Consider the following 25,484-nt stretch of genomic DNA (forward strand, 5'->3'; position numbering starts at 1 on the left):
ATAGAAGCCACGAGCAAGATTGTCAGAGAGAATCTCGCCACATCTCCTTGTCCACATGACATGGGTCTGGATGATTAAAAAAAAGGTTGGCACGGGTAATATGCGGCTAGAAGCGAAATAATAGTGCTCTGGGCAAATTCCGCTTCAAGCAAATACCCTCTTGCTTTAATGCTAACCTCAAATTCAATCCAAGCTGAACAAGGCACACATCGCAATCAACCAAGTCCGACCAGCTGGGGCCCAGGTGCCACTTGCCCAGCACCGTTCAGCAATCCCTGTGGCTCCCCCATTGCTGTCATGGAGACCCCAGACACCAGAGCAGAGCATGGCCCCGAACAGTGAGCACAGCAGCAGAGCTGGTGCCCCGGGCCCCACTTGCAGAGGGTCACGATGTGGGCCCAGCCTGCTCAGACTGGGAGTACTACATGCCTAGGTAAGTAGGCTCGCTTGTCCCCGCGTGGGCGCGCGACCGCGACCGCGACGGCTTCGTCGTCGGCGTCCGAGAAGGCGCGAAAAGGCAAGCTGGTTCGGTTGTTCAACTACACCTGGACACCGGCAGCTGAGCTCCAGTCCCGGCCCCCGGGTCGCTGGTCTTCTTCCCTTCCGCCTCACTCCATCCAGGAGGGGCAAAAAGGGAAGGGAAGAAAGACCCAGCTGCCCCCGCCTGCCCCAACCCAACCGATCTCTCGACCAGTCCACCTCCCCGTGCGTTGCATTGTGCCTCTCACGGCCAAATCAGGCCATTATGACCTGATAACCCCTCCCAATGCCGACACGACATCTCGCACGACGCCCGGGGCCGCGAGGAGAATTAACTCCCGTCCACTCTCGCGTGGCATTTTTGCGGGGGAGATCAGGATCGATTCACGCATCATCATCTTTTGGCAAGTTAATTTAATGGCGCCGGGCCTCATTGTCAGCACAGTGCTCACCTCATTGGGTCTGGCTGGGCTCACAAGACTCGCAAATGCTGCACCAATGGCTAATCATGTTTGACTAATGCACACCAGAATAATGCAAGATCAGCACGAGTTGTTTGGAAGGAGAGGAGAGAGGTCTGTCTGTGTACATGTGTACGTACATACACTTGGACCCTTGGAGTCGCAGTTCTGGCCAACCGACGGATCTGTCGCAACCTCACCATAATTGCGATCGCGCTTGCTTGGTAGGCGCGCAAACGCTGATGCTGAAGTCGCAGCAAATACGTATCCTAATACTAGTACCAAAGGATGGAGTACACTATATATATATATATTTTTTTTTTCCAGACTAAAGGGATGGAGTCCCCTGCTTGACTGAAAGCAACAACCGAAAAGGCTAATGATCATGCAGTACTAAAGTGTGGAGTATCAATTAGCGCAATGCATTCTGTGTTTGACTAATCAGTAATTTAGCAATTAGCTGTAGCGAAGTAACGAGTACCTGGAGGAGCCTGGGATACTGGAATCAGCATCTCCCCGGGTTGAGCTCCACGGACTGATGGATGCAGCTGCACTCCCACGTAAGACCTGAACAGCCATCTTTCTGAGAACTGACCGTCCACCTGAAAATGTAGACGACGTCTGGCGGTGTGTTATTCAACGGTTCGCCATGGATATCTTCTTCAATCTTCGCGCAACGCCACCTGTGCGCATATAGTGACATATCGAAAGTCAGGTCGCATTATCGATCTCAGCACATTCCGTGACAACAGATAGGTACCTAATGAGGGTGAAAGGAAGATGAAAACAGCCATCAGCTCCAGTAACAAAATGTTAGCGCGTCGCAGTTTTTACAGTTGATCAACAGGCTAACCTGCAAGCCACGCGAAGACGACAGCGGATGCAGGCGGGATGCCAAGGTCCTATGTAAAACCATGCGTGCTGGTGCTGCTTGCACCTGCTGTGGTCATGCTCAGCAGAGAGTACAGGTCCCCTCCCATGCGCCATGAGGACTTTTAAACATCATCAAGCACAAGCTTCAGGCACATGCTTCCCTTGATGCTTATTTTAAGTGTATGCCTATTGGACAAAAAGGGAAGCAACAATCATTAGCTGATCACACTGCAACAGCTACTGCTTTATCGAAAGAAGCAACATTACATGAGGAAATGCATGGGAGGCATAAGCGACTGAGAAAACAGAGATAATTTACCAGTGCCACCCATTGTCTTTCTTAAACGATTAGAATATAGAATCACTGGGTGTGCTGTTTGGCAGACAGCATTATGTCCTACTTCAGAATATTGTGTTTCTGAGTTCTAAAAATGGGGAATAGGGAAGCTTTGTTGAAGCTATGGGATGTGTCAAACTACTTCAGAACTGGGTGTGCGGGGTTTCTTGAAGCTATTTTAACGTTCAGACAAAAAAGTGGGTGTATAGGAAAGGTTTGTTCAAGGAGCTAACAGCTAAATGAAGATCACTGGACCTTGTATTCCATTAATGTTAGAAAAGGAGCGAACAACTCATGAAAAGCTCAAAGCAAAATGATCAACTATCTATTTTGCTCCACAAGCTAACCAACAAGTGGCACAATTTTGTGGCATTTTGTCAGATTTTATAATGCCAGCGATTAAAGTTCTGTTTGGACTCACCGATTGACCATTGGCAGAGGAGATTTTATTGACTATATGAAAGTAACATCAACAGACTAGCTAACTAGCAACCTGTAGCTACCAGCTACTGCTTTACATTGCTACGTCACAACTACAAACACTGAATTGTAAGTTCAGTAAAACCGTATCATCTTTAGCTAGAGAGGACTATCATGCATTAGATCATGTACAGTCGCATGCCTGATCTGTGCCTTCCACCAGATACGCTATTGTGATCCGATCAAAGCACTAACAAGTAATAACTGCTAATGGAGGAACGATCCAAATGACCAATGACACTGTACCTACGCTCACAACGACCAATCACCTGCATATACCAACCCTATTCATGCACCAAAGTCGTGTCCAAACTCCAAACCTCGATTTGTCCATGGCAACTTGGCCCATATCATCATGTTGATGTCCAACACATACAGATACAGCCCAACAAGCAGCATGGACCATCTGACAGCCTTGTGCAAGACAGATCTTCAGGGACCAAAAAAATAAAATAAAATGCAAGCCACCTGCAATGCTGCAACTACTATTTATGAACTGACATCTGCATTTCATCGAGCAGGTGGTCGAAGCTATACGCATGCCTAGCGTGACGATTTCCCGCCCAGGCACCCATTGTCATTACTCGGTAGCTGAATGAGAGCAACCTACTGCGCTGATGGAACAATCTCGCCAAACACAACGGAAAATGCAACGAAATTAACGAGATAGCAAGTCGCAGCAATTCGATAGACTGAGAGCGGAGTCACAGAAGCAGACTACGGAATCCCTAATCGTCAATCGATCAAACAACTAACCTGCTCGAACCTCGAAGCCAGGCCCGGGGGACTGCGGGGCCATTGCGCACCTCAATCTACTCCCGGCGGCGATCGACACCGGTCGCCTCGCGGAGTGAGCCTCGACCATCCTCGCCGCGCGACGTGACCTGACCCTCGCGTCGCCACCGTCGACGAAGACGTTGGAGCCACCACGCGGCGCCGTTGGCCGCCTCGCCCGTCGCCCCCATCTCGTCGTTGCCCGGCAGCACGGCGCGTCGCGGTTCACGTGTGTGGTGTGTGATGGACCGTCGGCCCAACAGAACTAACAGAGTTGGGCCTAGTGGACCCACGACATTTCGAGACCCAAAATGAGTGGGCCGACCACACACGCGGCCTCTCTCGATATGTTGCGCGCACAGCTCAAGAGCTTTCCGATTCGTCGCCGTCCACTTGTCTCACGGCCTGTCGCCATCCCATCCCTCCCTCTCGCATCTCCGCCACCAGCCCACCTCCCCCTCCGCGCCGCCGGTGACGACTCCGTCGAGCCACTCCGCAGCAGGCGCCGGCGACCATGTACCGCGCCGTCTCGGGCCTCGGCGCCCTCAAGGTTAGCCGTCCCCGCCTGGAGCTCTATCCTGATTCCTTACCTCACCTCCTTCCATTTCCGGTAGATCTGGGCGCGCTTCGCGCCGCAATTCGCCCGATCCGCGACGTTGTCGCTTGTGGTCGCGTTGCGAGGCCGCGGATCCTTACTGGGCACCGTCAGTGGTGCGAGCACGCGCGGACTTGATGCGTGAGCGTAGGAGTTGAGGGCATTTCTGGCGCTGCATGTGACGATCGTTGTTTGAATGTTTGCCCCAGTCCTGTTGAGTTGGGAAAGTATTGCTTTGAGATGTGATGATGAATGCTCTGTTTGATTGTTTTTGTAGAATTGATATGTGAATGTGCGGGACAAGTGAACCCTGTGCTTCTGGCATGAAAGCTTTGTGTAGAATGAGTTTGGATCGGTGTAGGCTCATTGCTATCTCCTTGTCGCAAAATCGTGAAAGGAGCGGTTATGCTAGTTGTTTGATACCTGAAATATAGTATTAGTGACTTAGTGTATTATACACGCGCTCTTTAAATCCATCCCAGAGTTTGTTCCATTTTAATACTTGGTTTCTGTTTTACACTGGCCCTTTTTTATGTGTTTAGGCTGCATCAAGTGAAGTATAAGATTTCGGAAGGCCTAGTTATGTCTCTTGTGATTCATTCTTTATCAGTATTTTTCTTGAGTGCTGACTGAATAATGAAGTTATCCTTCTCAAACAACAGTGTTTACTTCTCATGACTGTATGTTTATGCTGTACCTGTTCAGTACATGTGCTTCAAACCCTTGATAACAGTGAGTGTGTTGATGAGTGTTTCATCCATTCATCCGTTAGCACCAACTGTGGCGTCTTATTATAAGTAGAAGATAGAACGACAGTATTTGATGAGATAACGTTTTCTATGTGAGGATGTATAAAACTTATCATCCAGATTCAACATGAGAATATTTCTGTGCAATACAGACTTTGAATGTAATAATTGACAAAACAAAGAGAGAGTTTGATTTTCTTGGAGTCTTCATTTGAATTTAAAGTGAACAGATCAGCTTTAGGCCTTTGACCACTGAACTTAATCTTGGTTGTTTTGTTTTGATTGCAGAGGCATAGGGCAGATGCTCAAATGATGAATATTGCAATTAGGTCTGCCAGCACAAGTGTTGCACAGAGCTCATCAGTTGGCTTCTGGACTTGGTTGACTGGTGCACGCTCAAATGCATTACCACCTCCAGATTTCGCGCTTCCAGGAGTGACTATTCCTCCTTCGTTACCAGATCTCGTGGAGCCTAGCAAGACAAAAATCACAACACTTTCCAATGGTGTAAAAATAGCCTCTGAGACATCTGCAGTATGTGCTCTTTATTTTTATATATGGCTACTCGTTTCATCCATGTCCTCATTGGCAACTGGTGATAACTGGTGATAATAGGTTGCTTTCTATTTCCTATCCAGGGACCATCTTGTTCTGTTGGAGTTTATGTTGATTGTGGTTCTGTATATGAAGCACCTGAGGCAACAGGTGCCAGTCAGCTGTTGAAGACAATGGCCTTTGCAACCACTACCAACAGGAGTGAATTGCGTGTTGTGCGTGAAATTGAGGCGATAGGTGGCAGTGCCAAAGCATCTGCTAGCCGTGAGATGATGAGCTACACTTATGGAGCGCTGAAGACATACATGCCTGAAATGGTTGAGGTGCTTATTGACTGTGTACGCAACCCTGCTTTTCTTGATTGGGAGGTCAAGGAACAGGTATTTCATCTTCGATCTCCCCCCTCCACATTTGTCAATTAGATATTTAGATTAATAGATTATGTTCTTTGCTGACTTGTTTCCTTTGTAGATTTTGAGGCTCAAGGCAGAGCTTGCAAAAGCATCAAGTAACCCTGAAAAATTGCTTTTGGAGGCTCTTCATTCTACTGGCTATTCTGGTGCTTTGGCAAACCCTCTGATTGCATCAGAATCTTCAATTAGCAGATTGAATACAGATGTCCTGGAACAGTTTATAGCTGTGAGATTCATCTCCAAATTTTGTTTAGCATTCTTTATGTGCAAGTATCCTTATTGACGTGCTATCTGTTCTTTTTATTGCTTGGGTATCAGGAGAACTACACTGCTCCCCGAATCGTTCTAGCTGCATCAGGTGTTGATCATGATGAATTGGTATCTATTGCTGAACCGCTTCTGTCTGACATTCCCAGTGTAACTGGAACCACAAGGCCGAAATCTACCTATGTTGGTGGTGAATATAGACGAACTGCAGATTCATTGGTAGGCATTTAGATTTTGTCCAATTATCACATGATTTATGCAACCTCTTTCATCACCTAAATTATCTGTTACATTTTTTTCCCTTTCAAAATAGAACACAGATGTTGCATTGGCATTTGAGGTCCCTGGTGGTTGGCTAAAAGAAAAAGATTTTGCCACTGTATCAGTTCTTCAGGTTGAGTAGACAAATCGTTGAGATTCACAATTTTACTGAACAGGACACTTCGATTTGAATTTGCTATAACTTTCAGGTTTGACTCACCAAGAGCTCTGCATTTTTTTTACAGACACTTCTTGGTGGTGGTGGCATCTTTTCTTGGGGAAGGCAGGGAAAGGGGTTGCATTCACGTCTAAGTAAGTAGAACATATGTTCATATTTTAACCCTGTAGGATGCATGCCAGATAACATACACTGCATTTTGAGTAACTGTAGGTCTTTTGGAGAGGTTGGTAGGTAATGTAAACAATTCTATTACAGGACTGACCTTAATCATTTTCTGGCTGATAATTCAAGTAGGATTTGTTCCCAGGTTGTTCTAGACTGATACCTCCCACCCTCCGTTTGGTTATTCTTTATCAAGATATTATAAGGCAAAGCAACCTAAATTGTTAAATATCTAGTTCACCTTCTTCTATTGTATCCTTTAAGATAAGATTGAAACAATATCATGAATCCAGGTAGTCATGCTCTATGTATTTGGCCAGCCTTATATATAGATAATGGGATCATAAATGCCTGAATTTGATGTATGCTTTATGGCTTGTGCAGATCACCTTGTAACTGAATTTGACCAAATCAAGTCAATCACCGCTTTCAAGGATGTTCACAGTAACACTGGCATCTTTGGAATTCATACATCTACTGTAAGTATCATATTTACTTGCACAAGATAATTAGTTAGTGACGCATAATGCTACTGTTTTATCTAACTATCATCTAACTGTTCAATGCGAATGGCCAGTTGGAAATGGTTACACTGGTATCTGTCTTTTATCCTTTTGACCTTTTGTATCCGATGACTTAAACCATGCTCACATTAAAAACTCACATTTGAGGAGTTAAAACAGTTGTTCAGAAATAAACAAATGTGTTCCATAGTTTATATTTAAAGTATGGTTCATAATGAAATTGTTGTCATAACCAGGATGCATCATTTGTACCTAAAGCTATTGACCTGGCAGCCAGAGAGCTCACTTCCCTTGCAACTCCTGGGCAAGGTATCCTACCTATCCTATCTTGGCTCTTGCTTCCAGATTACTTGCTTGCCTGAAACTTCAATTTCTTCTTGTTGCAGTTGACCAAAGCCAACTGGATCGTGCTAAAGCCTCAGCTAAATATGCAATATTAGCGAACCTGGAATCAAAGGTGCGTACAAAACAACAAATTTTATATATTTGAGTTAATTTAACAAAACCACAACTATCAGTGTGTAACTATCAATGAACTACAGATTTTGAGATCAGTTTCACATACTTGCAACTACTTGTGCCCTTAGTTTCACAAACCTAAAACATTTGGACCTACATGCCAGCCACACAAGACCACATTAAGGTTCACACATAACTTGTGTGGCTGGCATGTGGTCCTACGCCAATTGTTGTATGTTTGTGAAAGAGATGGCACAAGTAGTTGTAATTCTGTTGATCCCAAGATGTGTAGCTCCTTGATAGTTAGTCGTGAACATTTGTAGTTTTGTGAAGTCAACTCCATATAGTTCTGCAACTGTGCTGATGATTCACTCTAATAATTGAAACTTACAGGCATCACTAACGGAAGACATGGGGCGCCAAGTTCTGGCATTTGGGGAAAGGTAACCATAAAGTTTCGATACCTATGATTATTCCCTTCAAGATCAGGACAGAATACTGCTATGATATAGCTTCAGAGAAAGGCATAAATCAAATGATTGATTCCAATATTTTAGAAACTAAGTTCAGGGATATTCAGATGTACTGTGCAACTTTTATCTTGAAGCTGTCTTCTTGTAGGACTCAACTAGTACGTGCTAACTACAAGTCTAGAACAAACTGTAATTTTAAAACCATGTTAGATGCCATGGAGCATTCAGAGGTTACTCTTTTTTAAGTTTGATTTAGCTCTTATACTGTGGAAGGCAAGGAGGCCTTGCCCATTGAGTGTACTTGGTTTTTATTAGTGTCTAGAGGCAAGCAGGTGTTTGTACATAGTAAATCTTTTGGATTCAATTCTGCAATACTAGGCTACTAGCTGAAACTATGTAGACTACTGGTAGTTACTGAGAGAATGATTCTTTGAAAGACCTGTAATCAGTTTTTCTAGAGTATAGTCATGAACTTGCAGTGAAGTTTTAGAAGATAACAAACTCCAGATGCATACATAAGTGGCACATAGGGCATGAGTTCTCCTAGAGCATAGTCATAAACTTTCAGTTAAGTTTGTGCAAATTATTGCACATAGTCAGTGAAAATAAATTGAATCACTGTGCTTTCCTATTATGTTATCTCTGTATCATACTTTCACCGGTCCACCTAATCATGGCTTCATAAAACCATGCAGGAAACCTGTTGCGCACCTTCTCAAGGCTGTTGACGGTGTTACTCTGAAAGACGTAGCAACAGTTGCTGAAAAGATCATTTCATCACCGCTGACAATGGCATCCCATGGAAACGGTAAGTTTATTTCCAAATGACTAACCTTTACATAGTGCAACATCAACTGCAGTTTTCTGATTCTGTTGCTTGCATTGTGCAGTTCTGAATATGCCAACTTACGAGTCGGTCAGTGGCAAGTTCAGCTCGAAATGAGTACATGGGCCTTCAATTTTTCTGCCCTCTGGACAAGTTTACAGCCCGTATTTTCCACACCTAGGCCATTATTCTCGGTCAAAGTTTCTTCAGAGAAATAAGGAACCTCATACAATTTTGTTCGTTGAATCTTTGCTCACTTTGCAATTACCCGTTCCCCCCACTTCTCTTTGCGGAAACATTTGTGCACTTGAGTTCGTGGTTATTGCTGGTGATAGGCCAGTCGTGTTTGTAAATTTAACTGGTACCGGGGCTCCTCTTTCGTTTACAAGGCCCAAAGAGTGTACAAAATACCATTCTCTGGTCCAAGCACATGAATAATGATTCTACTGGACTGAAATTTTGCACGATTTGTGTTCTGAACAGGTTCTATTCTAGCCTGACTCCTATATCCGGCTGTTTTATTCTCATATTTTCTGTCTGTTAATCGAAGCGATGGAAATTAGGCGCGCCGAAGATTAATTGCACGAAAGAGGCTGCTGGTAAAAAGTTCCATGAGAATGAGGTGGTAAAAGATTTCAAGGGACGGCACACTTCCTTGACTCGAGGGGGAGCGGTCACGATCCGGTGGCCCATGGAATTGGAGCCGCCAATCGCCAGATGGCGACACCATTGGCGTGCCTCTTGTTTTCCCGAGTCGCCGTTTCTGACCCGGAGCTCGGGGACGGCGGGAAGGGGCGAGCGGACGCTGGGAAGCAACGTCGGAGGAAGGAAACGACGCGGTGGTCCTGGCAGATGTGCTGGTCTTTGTTGGCTCCTGGCCTCCAGTTCGGCAGGGCCATTGTGGGCGGGCGCACGGGTGGTTGGCTGCTACCTCTAAACTGCCTGGCTGCCTGCCGGAGAACGGGAGGCGCCGGCGTTTTTCCGCGGCGCCAAGAGCCCCCCATGGTTTTCAGTTTTTTCAGCCGTCGCAGCTCGCGATCGCTTCATGTCCCCCCTCTCTTTGGGGTTTGGACGCCAAGGGTCGAGGTATCACAACTTGACGAGGCCTGCTGATAGCTGCTCAAGCTTATCACCATTCGGTGTTCATAAATTTTCTTTTGTACAATATAAAATGAAGCAATAGAGTTTTAAGGTAAATGTTTCTCGTGGCAACCATCATGAATACCTTGACAGCCTCTCTTATTTTTTTTGAAACAGTGGGCTCGTCACGTAGTTCCGTTACCGAAACAACATTAAGCCGAGTTGTCCGTGTTTCTCCATGAATTCAGGCTTTGGTGCGATTGGATTGTGCATAAACACCCTAAAGACAACATCGTAGCTCATCACAGTGCAATACGCATGCTTCCAAAAGAGTAGATTTCACAGAACCGCACCAACACTGGTTTAACTATCACAAAGTTTTGCTTTTGAGCAATAGTTCATTTGATAGAGCCAACTTGGGGGAAAGAAAGCTAAACATTATGGAGGTGCTACGTCAAAAGGTAGCAATTACACGTTTTTTTCTATGTTGCACAAATGCTATTTGATGACTTCGAGTATTTAAACGCGGATCATGCAAGGTGATACATGGTGGATGTAGTTTTCGCTTACTTCATCACCAGTTGGAACTTATGTAGTTTATACACATAGATCAAACCTTTAGCTGGCACCAATGGATAGAGATCAAATGAAACATGTACATGAAGGTAGCCATCAAGTGTCATGCTTGGGTGATATACCTGTTAACTACAAGTGTGCAACCTAATGCAGACATCACTGCTTAATAATAAACAAAGCATGCTACTTTTCAAGTTGGTTTCTGTTCCTTACACTTGATTAGGAGTGCATGATCGCCTACAACATACTCCTTCCATTTTTCTTTACAGGGCTCATTTTGTTTCGTTAGAACATGTCTTTAACCAGCAATTACTCAATGAACACATATATAATTCTTTTGACACAAAATTGGTGTTACTATATTTGTATGCAAACATACTTGCCTATGAACGTAACTTTGTATCACATAAATAATTAAACTACAATTGACTAATTATAGGTTGAATCCAATGAACTATTGCTTTATTTGTTAAAAAAAAAGAGATGGTATAATATGACATGCAGGGTAAATTTGAACCGTGAGTTGCTAGGTCTCCTGGGGTTAAGTGTTAACGCCAACTATTTTTGCAGTGTTATCGCCATGATTTTCATTTCAAAGTGGGATCAAAACATGGAATGGAACTCATCATCCATCCAATTGATTATTAAGTGGCTGGTGTCGTTGCATCCTTTTGGCTTGGAATGGTAAGCAAGGGAATTGGCAAGGTTGACTTCGCCTCTAGCTAAAAGCTTTGTTTATTTTCTATAGAAGGATCTTTGGATTAATCCTCTTCAAACTTCTTTCTTTTTCGTAGAGGAATTCCTCTTTGGTCTCTTGCTCCCATTTGTCGCATGTCGTAGCTTTCGTGAACCTTGAGCAAACCCAAGGGGAAGAAGTAGACGGCATATCGATGGACGCCAAGTTTTTGGAGGTGACATATAATAGCAGTAGTCAAGTTCAGATAGCGAGACCAAGAATAATCATTTTTATTGTATCATATGACAATCAACTATATACAACTGCACATGGATTTTGTGCCGGAATTTTTCATGCACGAAATTAGCTCACCACATGGCTAGCTAATTCCATTTCGTGGAAATATAGGGAACTTTTCAAGTTTCTCCAAAGCGTGCAACTTTTCAAGCTGCTTAATTAATTCTTTCTTTTTGTTACTTCTCCAAAAGTTGTCTGGTTAATTCAGCCTCGAATATATTCACCCAAGGGTTAACATTACTACATGAACAACACGCAGGTAGGGCGAGCCAAGGTCCTAGTAGCAAAACCTCAAAAAAAAAAAAGGTCCTAGTAGCAAGATGGGCTTGGATTAGGTCGGCAAATAAAGAAGAATGTTAGTACCAGTGCCTAAGCTGCTATCAAACTAGTCATCCGAACCTAATCTCTCATAGCTGATTGCCGAATATCCAATCAAGTGTCAGGCGCAGGGCATCTTCCAGGGGATCATGCTCCTGCCTGCACTTGCTAGGGCGGGCGAAAACGAGGGGCAGGCAGCCTATCACCTGGCAAGCAACGAGCTTATCACAAAACCATGTGAGAGCTTATCAAAAGCCCGCTGGTTTTGACCACAGATCACCATATATTCTATAGTTACGCTACCTTTTCATAATGTCCTGATGCTTTTATACGAGTGGCTGTTACGAGTTCTTTAAACTTTTATTTGCTCTTGGTTGCTCATCAGGACCAAAGACAAAAAAAAAAGTTTCTTTTATATTCGTTGGAGGAAGCAGAGAAAGTTTTAGCGTACGCAGCTGGGGTGCTGCTGGTGGGCGGTTGAGGAAGCCAAGACGGATCGCACATAGTCTCCCGATAAAAATGAAAAGAGAAACAGAGAAAAAGTTTGGGTGCTCTCCGATGCAGTAGCTGTCCGCTTCACGTGGCGGCGACCGAGGAACATGCGTGGTCGGCCGTGGCTGGCTTCTTCCGGTGGCGTCCTGCATGTGGGCGGTGCAGAGCGCACGCAATCCCTGTCTTGCCCTTGTATTTCTCGATCCACATGTTAATTAGCAGCCGGAGAGGACGGACGTGCCGATCGGCTGAAAAATTTCAACGTGATGATGGATAGAATTTCATGAACTATCTTTTTTCCAAGAGAGCATGGTTCACTTGTAAATTTGTTCCATTTGTGCCCAGAAGAAGAAGAAGAAGAATATTTTGCAGCCAATGGTAATGTGTGTGCATGCCTTGGTGCTCAAGAAGGCTGTTCTGGATGGACGGCCGTTCAATCACAACGTAACCGCGTGGATTGGGGAAGGGGTAACGATGGATGCATCAGGAAACCTGAACTAGCACTAACCACGGGCAAACATGCGTCAAAAACAACGTCGTCCTCCTCCCTGTGCGCAGTTCTGGCAGCATTTGGTTTCAGCGTCAATGATCTAGGGCGTGTTCCGCTATTCGCAGTACAATTTAAAGTGACCACCCCACTCCTTTTCTTTTTCCATTAATTTGGCAGAGATTAAGAAACCATCACCACGTACAAGCTAGTAGCTTCTCCAGGCGTCTTGGAAACAATGATGCTACCTGATTTTTTTATTCCATTATGATATACCCCAAATAATATTTTCATTTTTCATTATCCTAAAGAAGATATCGAGGCCGTGACGTGACGCCCACGGGCACGCGGCGTGCTGCGCAGGGCCACGCGTCACCCTGAAAGCAAGGGCAATAAAATCTCCCGTTATTTTTGTGCCAACCCCAGCCCGGCCAATCACCGCCACAGCGTGCCTGGCCAATGAAACGGCGTCCAGCCAAAAGTGGCGCATCCGGAACGTCCAAATCGGCGAGCAAACGGACGGTGGAGAAGGCAGATGGTAAAGAGATGGCCGGGCTTGCATCTCCATGTGTGGGTGATGTTGATCATGGTGACACGGTGTGTCATGTCACTGTTTGGCCCTCTGGTACAAGACCTAGAATGTTACGTGATCGTGCTCTAGAAACTAAATTTTTCTTCCATGATGAACCGTGTTTAGCAGTGGTGATCTAGAAGTAAAAGAAGAAAAAAAGCGTCCATGTTTTCTTCTGCTGGTCTGTGATCGTTTTGCCTTTGTGGTGAGTTGAATCCCGTGCGCCGGGTCTCTCGTCTCCCAGCGGCTGACCCTTCTAGGCTGACCCTTCTAGGTGACATTCACTCGGAATGGCGCCTGGTTTTGACACAAAATTACGGGCCGTGCCGCCGTCCTCTTGGACGCTAACAGTCCGTACTGACCGTTTTGCCCTTCTCCTTCCAAGTTGGTGGGTGCGGGGGTGGTGGGTCCCGTAGCAGGATGGCACGCGAGTCAATGTTAACAGCGTCCTGCAAGAAACAAAAGGAAAAGCAGCAGCCTAGCAGCCTTCCATTTCTGCCCCTGGTTTGCGAAATGAAGAATCAAGACGTGAGGGGAGTCCTGGCACCGATCTTCAAAAACCGTGCATGGAAAAACTTTAGCAGACGGCCGAGTTCGATTGCCTGGTATAGCTAGACATGACATATGCCCATGCGAAAAAGTCTGACGTATCTAGAGATAGCAACGGGTAAAATCCGCGCGGATATCAACTTTCTAAATCCGTACCCACGCCCGCGCCCGCAACCCGCTACGGGCACGAAACGACGCCTGTAACCGCTATCCGCGTACCCGCGGGCACGCCCATGTACCCGCAAGCTGGCTCACGCGGGACGCGGCGGAGCGCGCGCGCGCGGGGGGCGGGGGGGGGGGGCAGGGGGGGTTCCCGCGCGGGGGCGGAGCTGGGGCGGGGCCGGATCCGCCGGCGGAGGGTGGGCTCCCCCGCGGCGGAGCTTGCGCGGGCAGCGGCGGGGGACGGAGCCGGGGGCCGCGGAGGGTGTTGGGGGCGGAGCGCGGGGCCGGATCCCGCGGGGCGGAGGGGAAGGGGCCCCGGCGCGGCGGGGGGGGGGGGGGGCGGGGGGCTCCGGCGGCCCGGGGGGGTTGGGGGGGCGGGGGCGATCCGGCGGCGGGGAACGGAGCGGGGGGTGGGGGCGGAGCGCGGGGCCGGATCCCGCGGGGTGGAGGGGAAGGGGGCTCCGGCGGCGGGGGACGGAGCCGGGGGCCGAGGCCGGGGCGGGGGGTGGGGGGGCGGAGCGCGGGTCCGGATCCCGCGGGGCGGAGGGGAAGGGGACCCGGTGCGACGGGGGGCAGGGGGCTCCGGCGGCCCGGGGGGGGGGGGCGGCGCTCCGGCGGCGGGGGACGGAGCCGGGGGCCGGGGCGGGGGGTGGGTGGCGGAGCGCGGGGCCGGCGGCGGGGCGGATGGGGGCGGACGGAGGCGGGCGGGCGGGAAGACGGGGTGGCGGCTGGGAATTGGGACGTCGGGGATGGCCGGATGGAGGTATGGAAACCCTAAAATTGTGTATATATATAACCACCCGGGCGCACACGTCAGTGGATCTGGCGGGTTTGCGGGTTCGGGTATTAATTTTTCAAATCCGTTACAAAATATCCGTTGGGTTTAGATCTGTACCCGCGCCCGTACCCGCGGGTACAAATCCAAACCCGTACCCGCGCCCACCGGGTTTAGTAGCCGCGGGTACGCGGGTATTTCATACCCGTTGCCATCCTTAGACGTATCGATAGTGGATCACACCGCCTCCTAAACAATAAAATCGGATTTCTAACCTCCTCACCTTTACAAAATCATATAAATAAACCCTAAAGTAGTTTTACAAGGTGGTTTTGCTAGGTTGGCAGCCATGTAGACGGTTTTTGCCATGGTGAACGCTGAAGTTGCCACCAATATTTTGTCCCAATGATCCCGACGAGTGGGTCCCACCTACCAGTGACACCGGATCGTCTTCTTCCTCCAAACGAAGCACCTGTCGCCGACCGCTCCCTCCCTCCCGTGTTTGCTGGCCGCTGCTCCCTCCCTCCCGCACCACCGGTTGTCCCTCCTTCCCTCCTGGTGTTGCCGTCCATGCCACTCCCTCCCTCTCGTGCCGCACCGCCGGCCCCTCGAGCCCCACGTGCCTCGCCGCCAGGCGTCAGGAGGCACGCCCATCCCGCCCGCACCCTCCGCATGCCTCGCTGATAGGAGGTGGCCCCCGGCCCCCAAGAGGTCCACAGCAACTCGGCGAAGCTCGTGGCGGCAAGGAATTACTCTGCCGGTGATCAACGGTGCTGAATTTTGTAGTTTTGACCCGCGATTCCCTCACCGACGGTGAAGTTCTGGCGAGGGGGGAACCACCGGGACACTCAGAGAGACAAGCCGCACCCAACCCCTAGCTACACACGTGAGCCGGTGATCCGAGCCGGCCGGCGGCGAGCGGCAGCGCAGTCCGATGACGAGGGCTAAGAACGACCGTAGAAAGTCGGTGAACATGATAAAACGAAGGAAGCATGAGCTTTAGGGGATCACCGAGGTTCGATTTGAGCCGTCGTTCGGGGAAAACGGTGGCCGGAAGGTGCAGTTCAATGTTGAGGTCCATGGCGGCGCTTATGGCGGCTAGAACAGATGGGGAATCCACGATTCCCGAGCTGGACGCAGATAGAGCTGGTGTTGGAGCGGCTGGGGAGGAAGCTTGGAGGGTTAAGAAGCTGTCACCGCGAGGAATTTAGAAACAGTGTAGGGAAGGGCTCGGATTTTGGCCGGTGGCACAAGCAGTCCGAGCGGCCAAGCTTTGTCTGGAGGAAGAAGAAATAGAGGAAGGGAAAAGACAGGAAGAGAGGGGACTTACAAGCGGGACCCGCACGTCAGCCGATCCACGTCAGCATCTTTGTCCATATCAGCGCATTAGTACGGCAAAACCACTATGTAAAACTATCTAGGGGGTTATTTAACCGGTTTTGCAAAGTTGAGGGGGTTAAATACCTGGTTTTGTAGTTAAGGGGTTATGTAGCTGAGCATAGATACGTTCAGAGGATTATATAGACTTCTTTTCTACTTTTAGTACTGCATCAACCTTTGCGTGAGCACCTTAGACCAAACCACAATGACTAAGCAGGATTTTTTTCCCTCCTAGTAAAAGTAAAACTTACAGTAATGCTCGACACGGTTGAAATATCTAGTGTTGCATAACCCTTCGATCTGCCGAGCTAGATCACGTGGACAATTCTCATATTCACATTGACAAGTTAGTGTTGGAGAATATGGTTACAAGGTTATCGAGCTCGAAGTTGGACACACCATGATAAACATACTTTATTACCATGTAAAACTACACTAAAGTGTGATTCGGTCCGGGCTTGTTTGATCTAGGGGGTGCAAAATGGATATCTGATTATCTTGTTTATCTAGCATGGTATTTAAAGTATTCATTGCATTTTGTCTAGATTATCCGTTTTATCTGGTACTAATAATAAACCACATCTAATTATATTTAACCGTATCAATGTGCCGTGTTTTCTTTTTTTCTGAAAAAATTTCACCCTAGTGCGAGCTATCTCACATTTGCTCAATTCCACGTATCCTCAAAAAAAATTACACATTTTTACTAGAATAATCAATAATATTCTACACAATATCATGTCATTTCATCTTTCATGTCATCCACTGACCAATCCTAATCCCAAATAAAATAGGAAAGGGAAACTTCTTTTTAAAAAAATGTGCGCCGTACTAATGCCTTGGGGGAATATTCCACTTTCTATAGGCGCCGGAACATTTCTTCCTCTCCAAACCGTACGGCACGCAACGGAATGGCATATCCGCAAATAAACGGAAAGCCCAGCCCCTCCTCCAAACCCGCGAACCTCCTGTTCGCTCCCCTGCCCCCCTCCGGTCCGCCTCCGTCGCCGTCGTCAAACGCGACGTTTAACGGCGGCGCTGGCCGCTAATCCAGCCCAAACCCGATATATAAGCTCGCGCGGCTTCCCCAGACGCCAAGAACATCACCAGATTACTCGCATAAAGATTTAGATAGCCGCGCGATCGGACTGCAATTGTTGATCGCAGACCAGGCGGACAAGAGCCCTTCTCTGTGTTCACTGGCACGGGCCCCCCTGCGATGGAAGCCGTCGGCGTCGCTCCTGCACCCCTGGCGGCGCCGGTGAAGAAGAAGCTCCTTGACCTGGAGAAACCTTTCCCCGCCGCCGCCGCCGCGAACGGCGCGAAGGCGTCACCGGCGGGGAAGTGGGCGATGAAGAAGAAGCTGGTGGGCGGCGACGCGGGCTACGTCCTCGAGGACGTCCCGCACCTCACGGATTATCTGCCCGAGCTCCCGGTGCGTGCGAGAGTCTCCCATGTTCTTGGTGTCTCACGTTGGGGTCGGTTGGTTTCCTGACGGTTAGTTCTCGGCGTGGAAAGCTCTCGAGTCTTTTCGGTCTGTGCCATTTTTTCCCCAGATTTTCGCTGCCTTTTCTTGGTTCCTTTTGGTCTATCTTTGGTTCAGGGCATGCTGATTCTAGTTTGGATTTGAGTTATCACGTATTGATCTCATAGTAAAAGTGATTAGTTCGTCCGATGGAGTTTGCAGCATTAGGGGGAATCAGCATCTGAAAGACTGAAATAGCATATCAGCTTTCAGCTTTATGTTCACTGATTACTGATTTCATCGGTGTTGTCGATCTGCAGACTTTCCCGAATCCCCTCCAAGACAATCCGGCGTATTCGGTCGTCAAGTAAGAATTCTCCTCATTTCGTGCTTCCAATCTACTGTTTCCATCCGAATTTGATTCTTATCCATCCAGACACGGATGTTCCAAAGCTGACCTTTCTTCCCACCACGTGTTCTCTCAGGCAGTATTTCGTCAACCCAGACGACACCGTCACGCAAAAGGTGAGGCTTTTTTTTCCCCGGCAAACAGTGAATTGAAGACTTCAGAGTGATTTTTCTTGGGGCTAATCGTGTGCGTCACTGGTTACAGATTGTTGTTCATAAGACCAGTGCGAGGGGCACTCACTTCCGGCGTGCCGGGCCGCGGCAGAGGGTGTATTTCCAGTCCGATGAGGTGAACGCGGCCATTGTCACCTGCGGAGGCCTCTGCCCCGGGCTGAACACGGTCGTCCGCGAGCTTGTTTGCGGGTTGTATGATATGTATGGTGTCACCAGCGTTGTTGGCATAGAGGTGAGGAGTTTTAGAGTGGCTGTCTTGTGAAAACATTTTAATTCTTTCGCATGTGGAAGTTACAATGCCCCTAGTTAGTTTTTTAGGTGTATCTAACTGCTTTGTTACGATGCTAGCAATGTTCACTAGTTAATTTGGCCCGTTTTTAACTGCTTATTTCGTTGGATTAGCTAAGGTTCAATTATTGACAGTAACAACAATGATAAGCATTTCCTGTTGTCACCTAGCCCCAAGATGTTCTTGTGTAATATCGTATGAAAATATTACTTGTCAACATTTGGATCTGTCTTACTTCATTTTTTCTGGACTAATTATGTGTGTGATATGTAGGGTGGATACAAGGGTTTTTATTCCAAAAATACTATTCCATTGACTCCGAAATCGGTGAACGACATCCACAAGAGAGGTGGGACTGTCCTTGGAACTTCAAGAGGAGGGCATGACACTGCCAAAATTGTCGATTGTCTTCAGGACCGTGGTATTAACCAGGTTTATATTATTGGAGGTGATGGTACTCAGAAAGGTGCTTCTGTAATTTATGAGGTAATACAGGCATGCAGATCATTCTGGAAGTTGCTTGTCCAATGCCAAATGCGTTGTGTGTCTCAGAACTTTTGAAAAATGATTTCAGGAAGTCCGTAGACGAGGCCTCAAATGTTCCGTTGTTGGTGTCCCGAAGACTATCGATAATGACATCGCGGTACTTTCTTCTTTCTAGTGGCCCTGCATCTTTAAAGAGTAATTCATTGTTTATACCTGGGTATAACTTGATGTTGAATTGCTTACACAGGTGATTGACAAATCTTTTGGATTTGACACTGCCGTGGAGGAGGCCCAGAGAGCCATCAATGCTGCACATGTCGAGGCTGAAAGTGCAGAAAATGGCATTGGTGTTGTGAAGCTAATGGGCCGCAACAGTGGTATGTTTATCATCTTATGCAAACTTGCTGCAACTTCTTGTGTCAATTCCTGCATATTTTGCAGCATTTGGTTAAGTTACTAAAGGGCTTTAAATTTCTACTGATGCAGGGTTTATTGCAATGTATGCTACTCTAGCCAGTCGCGATGTGGTATGCTCATATCAGCCTGCTAATTCATCTCATATTTCAACTTGAGAATGAATATAGAGTTACATGGCTGACCACTTCATTCTACTTGTTACCTCAGGATTGTTGTTTAATCCCAGAGTCACCCTTCTACCTTGAAGGGAAGGGAGGGCTCCTTGAGTTCATCGAGAGACGGCTCAAGGACAATGGTCACATGGTCATTGTGGTGGCTGAGGGTGCGGGGCAGGATCTCATCGCGAAAAGCATGAATTTCGTGGACACTCAAGATGCCTCTGGAAATAAGCTGCTTCTGGATGTTGGCCTTTGGCTATCCCAGAAGATAAAGGTCAGATTTGTGGTCCAAGTCTTCATTTCCTTGTCCATGTGGGGACCGACAATGCTCCCTGCCTCATTAACCCATCAATCATTCTATCATAAAAGGATAACTCCCCATTTTCAGTAGTTTTGAACAAAGAGAGTTCTGGGAAATCAAGCCCATGTAGAATTGAATGCTATCTTGTTTCTCTCTGTCCTTTTCTTGAGCTAGAACAATGGTGTGCCTGATCACATTCCAATACTGAATTCCTATCCTTTCTCGGTCGTGCAGGATCATTTCAAGAAGAAGCCCAACTTCCCCATAACTCTCAAATACATCGACCCGACTTACATGATCCGTGCTGTCAAATCAAACGCATCCGACAACGTCTACTGCACCCTGCTGGCTCATAGCGCCCTCCATGGCGCCATGGCGGGGTACACTGGCTTCACCGTCGCTCCGGTCAACGGCAGACATGCCTACATCCCATTCTATGTAAGTCCAGGGGACCTTCTGTCCAATCGAGCTCAGCTCCTGGACACCACTTGTGCAGGCGGCCTGAAACTTGGACAATCTTTTGCAGAGGATCACCGAGAAGCAGAACAAGGTGGTGATCACGGACCGGATGTGGGCGAGGGTGCTGTGCTCGACGAACCAGCCCTGCTTCCTGAGCCACGAGGACGTGGAGAACATGAAGCACGACGACGACGAGCATCACCTGCACAACACGCAGCTCCTGGAAGGCGAGAGCTCGCCGATGAAGAACTCGGCCAAGTGCAATGGGTCGGCAGCGGGAGTGTGAGGGGCACGAGGATATAGTATTACGCATGTAATTATAGATGATCATTTGGTTTTGGGTGCTGGCGTTGTAGAGAGACAGACCTCTATGATAGAATTGAATCTACTGTGAGCATTTCGTAATAACATGCTTCGCCACAGTAAGCTCAGTTTTGTTCTTGAATGGGCTAATAGTGTTGTATGCCTTCCTGGATCAAGGTAATGGTGCATACGGATCAAAAGTATATAACTTGACATGAAGCATGTTGTTTATGAACAATATTTTGTTAAAATATCATCTAGGTCCAAAGTGCCTGAAAATACCCCTAAGATTTTGACTTGCCAACTTCTCCACCATGATATGCCATATCAACAATCATAGGGGTTAGATGACACATTCGGCAAGTTTAAGGATCCGAATATGTATTTTCAAAGTTCATGTACCTGACACAAGTTCAAGAACCGTCCATGCATTTTATCCAAAAACCACAACCATCCTTGGTTCATAACTAACTGCACTCTCGCATCAGATGTTAAATTTTCAGAACCGATATTCATATAGACGAGTAAGAAGATTGTTCAACAGGGAATGCTAGAATAGTACAGGGCATTTGACGGATGAGATCACGGCCCTATGACACATACACACTCTAATCCACATTGCTTGGAATTTCCGTTGAGCTACACAGCACTACAAGATGTCTACAACTCGGGGTTGGCTGGGAAAGCTAGGGCCATAGAAGGCAGGGCCGAAGCCATAACACAAACAAGTAAAGAATCCCACTCCCCTCGAATTGGGGAGAGTGGAGGGTGCAGCAGTGATCCGAAGGTGTTCTACCCTCTGTACACGCCGGAGGGATCGGCATTCTGGACAATCCACGGGTGCTCAAGAACTTTGTGAAGAGGGAGCCGGTGCGCTGAGTTCTTTACCAGCATCTGCACAGAACATTTGGTGAGATCCAGGGGACGTTCTTGGCTATCTGATTCTGAACACAACCATTTTTGTAGTCGCCATCGGGGTTGGGAAAAAATTGAGATGGTAACCTCTTACCTGTGAAATGAGGTCCTTTGCAGCAGGTGAAACGAATGGTTTCAATGGGAACTTGAGGTCGACTTTCACTATCCTGTATCCAAGTAAATGTGACAGATTCAGAAACAGCAGTTGTTTCAAGTCACAAACGCGGTTAAGGACAAATATGCTATACAAATGATTTGATCAATTAATTCATGGATGTGCGGAACAAATTTTGATAGATAGAAGAAATCATGGATCTAAAAGCATGTGGAGCTGTGGTGATCAATACAACACTTGTATGTGACTTCAAATTTTGCTTTATAACTGGGAACATCTGTTAAGGTGGCAAAGGATGACACCAATTATCAGATTATTACTCAAAAAGTCAGAAGAAATCAGAGTTGTGGATTGAGGGAGAAGCGCGTATGGAGAAGTTTTTTTTTGAATGAACACGCATATGGAGAAGTTAGTGACAAAATTGCTGCATATTACATTCAGAGCTGTGGAGTTACCTTCGGTATGTCTCTGAATGCTCTTTCGCTTCAAAAGGCGGAACCCCGTAAAGAAACTCATAGCATAATATACCCAAGCTCCAGATGTCAACGTGGTAATCATGCTCTGTTTTCTCAACTGGACAAATCACAGCAGGTCTTAGAATCAAGCAAATCAAGCTAGGCCACTAAAAAACATGAATAAGTTTATAAAAGGATGCAAATGGTTAGCAAAGTACCCATTTCAGGTGGCAGGTAATCTAGAGTTCCACACATTGTCCGCCTTCGGTTGAAGGTGTGGACAGACCAGCCAAAGTCTGCAATTTTAAGCTCGCCCTGTTCAATGGAAACATACAGCAGTTTTAAGTATCCAAAAGCGTACAGCCCCAGGTCAGTAGGACCAAAAAGCATAGTGCAAGTACCTGCGCTCCAATCAAAAGATTCTCCGGTTTAATGTCCCTATGGATGACATGCTTCCCATGAAGGTAGATCAGAGCTCTTGCGAGTGATGCAATGTACTAAAATAAAAAGGAAATCTCCATTACTACTTCCTTGGAAGTAAAGACGGCCTGCAGATGAATTCACCAAGTACATGTGTGGAGCATCACTTACGGTGGCTGATCGTCTCTCAGAAAAATGTTTGCATCTTGTCAACTCCTTGTAGAGTTCTCCCTTGGCAGCATATTCCAAGATCAGGTAAACACGAGTCTGCGAATTCAGTATGACAGACAAATGTTGATCAATCTGGCATAAAAATGAAGCAATAGGTACCTCCATATTAGAAATGTGTATGTTTTACCTGATCATAAAAGTATCCGTACAAGCGAAGAATATTGGGATGACGAAGATGACTCTGAATCTCCACTTCACGGCGCAGCTGATGTTCCACTTGAGATTGTTTGAGTTGGCTCTTGAAAAGAACTTTCAGAGCCACAATCTGATTGCTCTGTTCCATAAACACAAATACTGTAAGCCCTAGCTGCTCACTAGGATGACTTTAACAAAAGGAATACAAATGGCAAAAGCATACTAAAGTATACATTCCAGTGTTCACATTCAGCATGTTTAACGTGGGCAGATTAAGGGCCAGATGAACAGATCATTAATCTCAAGGGTACATAATGGTTCTCTGGTCTGCCATCTCAAAGAGTAAATACACACGGCATAATGAAAAGTTACATTAACCATGTTTACTAGATTTGTATCTTATCTAGCAGGCAGCAGCATCAGAATTTCTACCTCAAAGTATATTATATATAAAATTCATGATGGCAAATATTATGTTTCTGAACTTGGATAATAAAAAAAAACTGAAACATGTAGATAAAAAATTTTGTGCTTATAAACCAAAAAAGTGAACTGCACCAAATTTGCTCTAGAACAGGTGGATCTGAGTTCTGACTATAACATTATTTACAGCGGTAATATTTACTGACTATACCATAATATTAAAAAGTGCATTTCAGTAGATGACCACATGTTACAATACTGAGCTCATCAACTCCCAGCAATCTCAGTGCAGTAAACCATTTGCTTAATTTAGACACCAAATTACAGTGCTAAGTAAACATAAGAAAGCTTAAGCATCTTGTTTACCCTCTTTTCTCTAGCCAAATAGACATGGCCGAACTTGCCCCTCCCAAGTGGTTTGCCAACTTCAAAATCAGACATGACCCACCTCTTCTCCTCATTTGCATGGGCTGAAGCCTGCAAAAGGAAACAAAAGGCGTCATTACCTTTCCTACACTGCAGCCTGCAGGAGTTTATACACCAGATACAAAGCTTGCGACCACTACCACAGTACCCGGAAGGTGCGAATGCTAACCAAACAAAACCTGAAATAGTCATGAATCCTCGTTTGCAAAATCACCCAAATGGAGCGAAATTTAGGGAGAACCAGACCGAGCACGAAATGAAGCGTTAAAATTCTAACCCAAGGTTCTCATGGACCTCAAGCACATAAGAGCAAAAACGAGAGGTTTATTCACTTCATTGACGCTGCACGCCTGTAACCAACCAAGCAAAGGGGGCGCAAATGCTTGCACGAATGGAGGTCAAACCCTAACCATGACTAGGCAAAAGGATTTCTGGAAAATGGACTGGACAACTAATAAAAGCAGCGATATCTTAATACAAGCATCCTGCTGAATATTATATCCACGAAAATAAGGAAAGTCTCCTTGACCCTGCCGAGTCCACAACCAACAGCACCCGCGAAAAGGGGGCAAAAGAGATGGGAAAATCCCCTGGATTTGGCGGACCGGGAAACTAAACCCCCACCGATTTGACCACGAACACGACGATAATCAGACAACACGAGGCTACCAGGACGCAAATCGCTCGCCGAATCCCACGAATCGACCCGCCGAATCACACGACGACCCCCGAATCCTCTCACGACGACCGCAGCGGGATCCGACCAGGGAGGAAGGGGACGGAGAGGAGGCGGAGCGGCGTACCTTGTCCTCGCTGCCGTGCGTCTCGGTGGCGATCGCCATGGCTGGAGCAGCGGAGCGGGCCGGAGGCCTGGCGAGGAGGAGCGGCGAGGCGAGTTTGGAATTTGGGGGCGATCTGGGGCCTGGGGGGATGGGGGACTCGGACACGGGGGCTTTTAAGATTTGGGCGGAGAGCGCAACGGTCGAATCCTTCGCTCGCCTCGCCTCGCTGGATGCCCGTGCCGCTCACGTGCGGGGCCTCGTTGAGACGGAGTTGGACCGGGCTTGCATGCTGAGGCATCTAAGGCCGCCGAATTGAACGATGGGCTTCCCGGAGTTTTTTTAAAAAAGGGGATAAAAAAAAACAAAATTCGAAAAAGGGGTGCCAGTTGGAGAAATTTAGGGAAATGGGTGCCTCCCGTCCGCTGGGAGGGCGGAAAGAGGCATCCCGCCCAACCATAGGGCGGGATGCTCAAAAAAAATTTCCAGGGACCTCTTCGCGAATAAAAAAACTTTTTTTATTCGCGAAGTGGTCCCTGGCAGGCCTCCCGCCCGGCCACTGGGCGGGATGCCTCCCGCCCGGCAACTGGGCGGGATGCCTCCCTGTGCACTGTTATTTCATGTGTACGTGTTTTCTGGCTTCCAAAATTCATGTGTACGTGTTTTCTGGCTTCCAAAATTCGTAACAATTCACAGAAAAATCCAAAAATAGCAAAACTAGTTTTGTTAGAAAGTAGATTTCAAACTCTATAACTTTTGTTAATGGAGTTTAGTTTGAAACAAAATACTTTTACTCCTATTTTAAAACTAAGATTAAGGAAAGTTTATGCATAACTTTAGGATTTCATGCTTTGTTGTTTATGAAGTTTGGTATGACTATTCTATAAACTCT

The 25,484-nt window shown here is 47.0% G+C and overlaps 3 protein-coding genes across 3 annotated transcripts; 2 read left to right on the top strand and 1 right to left on the bottom strand.

Annotated features, from left to right (window-relative positions):
* The first annotated feature begins 3,796 nt into the window (after nucleotides 1-3,796).
* Nucleotides 3,797-9,337, top strand: LOC112891691 (mitochondrial-processing peptidase subunit alpha-like). Its single transcript, XM_025958618.1, has 13 exons — nucleotides 3,797-3,955; nucleotides 5,038-5,283; nucleotides 5,388-5,684; nucleotides 5,776-5,943; nucleotides 6,036-6,203; nucleotides 6,298-6,378; nucleotides 6,491-6,557; nucleotides 6,973-7,067; nucleotides 7,349-7,421; nucleotides 7,499-7,569; nucleotides 7,965-8,014; nucleotides 8,740-8,852; nucleotides 8,935-9,337. The coding sequence occupies exons 1-13, from the start codon at nucleotides 3,920-3,922 to the stop codon at nucleotides 8,985-8,987; spliced, it is 1,518 nt and encodes a 505-aa protein (XP_025814403.1). The 5' UTR covers nucleotides 3,797-3,919; the 3' UTR covers nucleotides 8,988-9,337.
* Nucleotides 9,338-17,452: 8,115 nt separating this feature from the next.
* LOC112891690 (ATP-dependent 6-phosphofructokinase 6-like) lies at nucleotides 17,453-20,835 on the top strand. Its single transcript, XM_025958617.1, has 11 exons — nucleotides 17,453-17,668; nucleotides 18,019-18,065; nucleotides 18,184-18,223; nucleotides 18,312-18,512; nucleotides 18,843-19,055; nucleotides 19,144-19,212; nucleotides 19,303-19,432; nucleotides 19,542-19,582; nucleotides 19,680-19,904; nucleotides 20,166-20,369; nucleotides 20,458-20,835. Exons 1-11 carry the CDS (start codon nucleotides 17,453-17,455, stop codon nucleotides 20,674-20,676), a joined length of 1,605 nt encoding a protein of 534 aa, XP_025814402.1. The 3' UTR covers nucleotides 20,677-20,835.
* A 345-nt stretch (nucleotides 20,836-21,180) lies between these two features.
* Nucleotides 21,181-24,742, bottom strand: LOC112891692 (serine/threonine-protein kinase Aurora-2). Its single transcript, XM_025958619.1, has 9 exons — nucleotides 24,617-24,742; nucleotides 23,754-23,864; nucleotides 22,957-23,103; nucleotides 22,770-22,865; nucleotides 22,580-22,675; nucleotides 22,397-22,493; nucleotides 22,179-22,296; nucleotides 21,703-21,775; nucleotides 21,181-21,587 (listed from the first exon to the last, which is right to left on the bottom strand). Exons 1-9 carry the CDS (start codon nucleotides 24,653-24,655, stop codon nucleotides 21,486-21,488), a joined length of 879 nt encoding a protein of 292 aa, XP_025814404.1. The 5' UTR covers nucleotides 24,656-24,742; the 3' UTR covers nucleotides 21,181-21,485.
* Between the last annotated feature and the right edge of the window lie 742 nt (nucleotides 24,743-25,484).

The sequence above is a fragment of the Panicum hallii genome, chromosome 5 (assembly GCF_002211085.1).
Source record: "Panicum hallii strain FIL2 chromosome 5, PHallii_v3.1, whole genome shotgun sequence".
Taxonomy (NCBI): domain Eukaryota; kingdom Viridiplantae; phylum Streptophyta; class Magnoliopsida; order Poales; family Poaceae; genus Panicum; species Panicum hallii.

Bases quoted from the DNA above. Each gene is read 5' to 3' on its own strand.
- LOC112891691 (XM_025958618.1), top strand. From the start codon at position 3,920: ATGTACCGCGCCGTCTCGGGCCTCGGCGCCCTCAAG. The intron at 5,685-5,775 runs GTATTTCATCTT...TTTCCTTTGTAG, and splicing joins ATTGGGAGGTCAAGGAACAG to ATTTTGAGGCTCAAGGCAGA. The intron at 6,204-6,297 runs GTAGGCATTTAG...CTTTCAAAATAG, and splicing joins GACGAACTGCAGATTCATTG to AACACAGATGTTGCATTGGC.
- LOC112891690 (XM_025958617.1), top strand. From the start codon at position 17,453: ATGGAAGCCGTCGGCGTCGCTCCTGCACCCCTGGCGGCGCCGGTGAAG. The intron at 19,213-19,302 runs GTACTTTCTTCT...TTGCTTACACAG, and splicing joins CTATCGATAATGACATCGCG to GTGATTGACAAATCTTTTGG. The intron at 19,905-20,165 runs GTCAGATTTGTG...TCGGTCGTGCAG, and splicing joins GGCTATCCCAGAAGATAAAG to GATCATTTCAAGAAGAAGCC.
- LOC112891692 (XM_025958619.1), bottom strand. From the start codon at position 24,655: ATGGCGATCGCCACCGAGACGCACGGCAGCGAGGACAAG. The intron at 23,865-24,616 runs GTACGCCGCTCC...TTCCTTTTGCAG, and splicing joins CGCACGGCAGCGAGGACAAG to GCTTCAGCCCATGCAAATGA. The intron at 22,676-22,769 runs GTAAGTGATGCT...TTTTTATTTTAG, and splicing joins CTGAGAGACGATCAGCCACC to TACATTGCATCACTCGCAAG.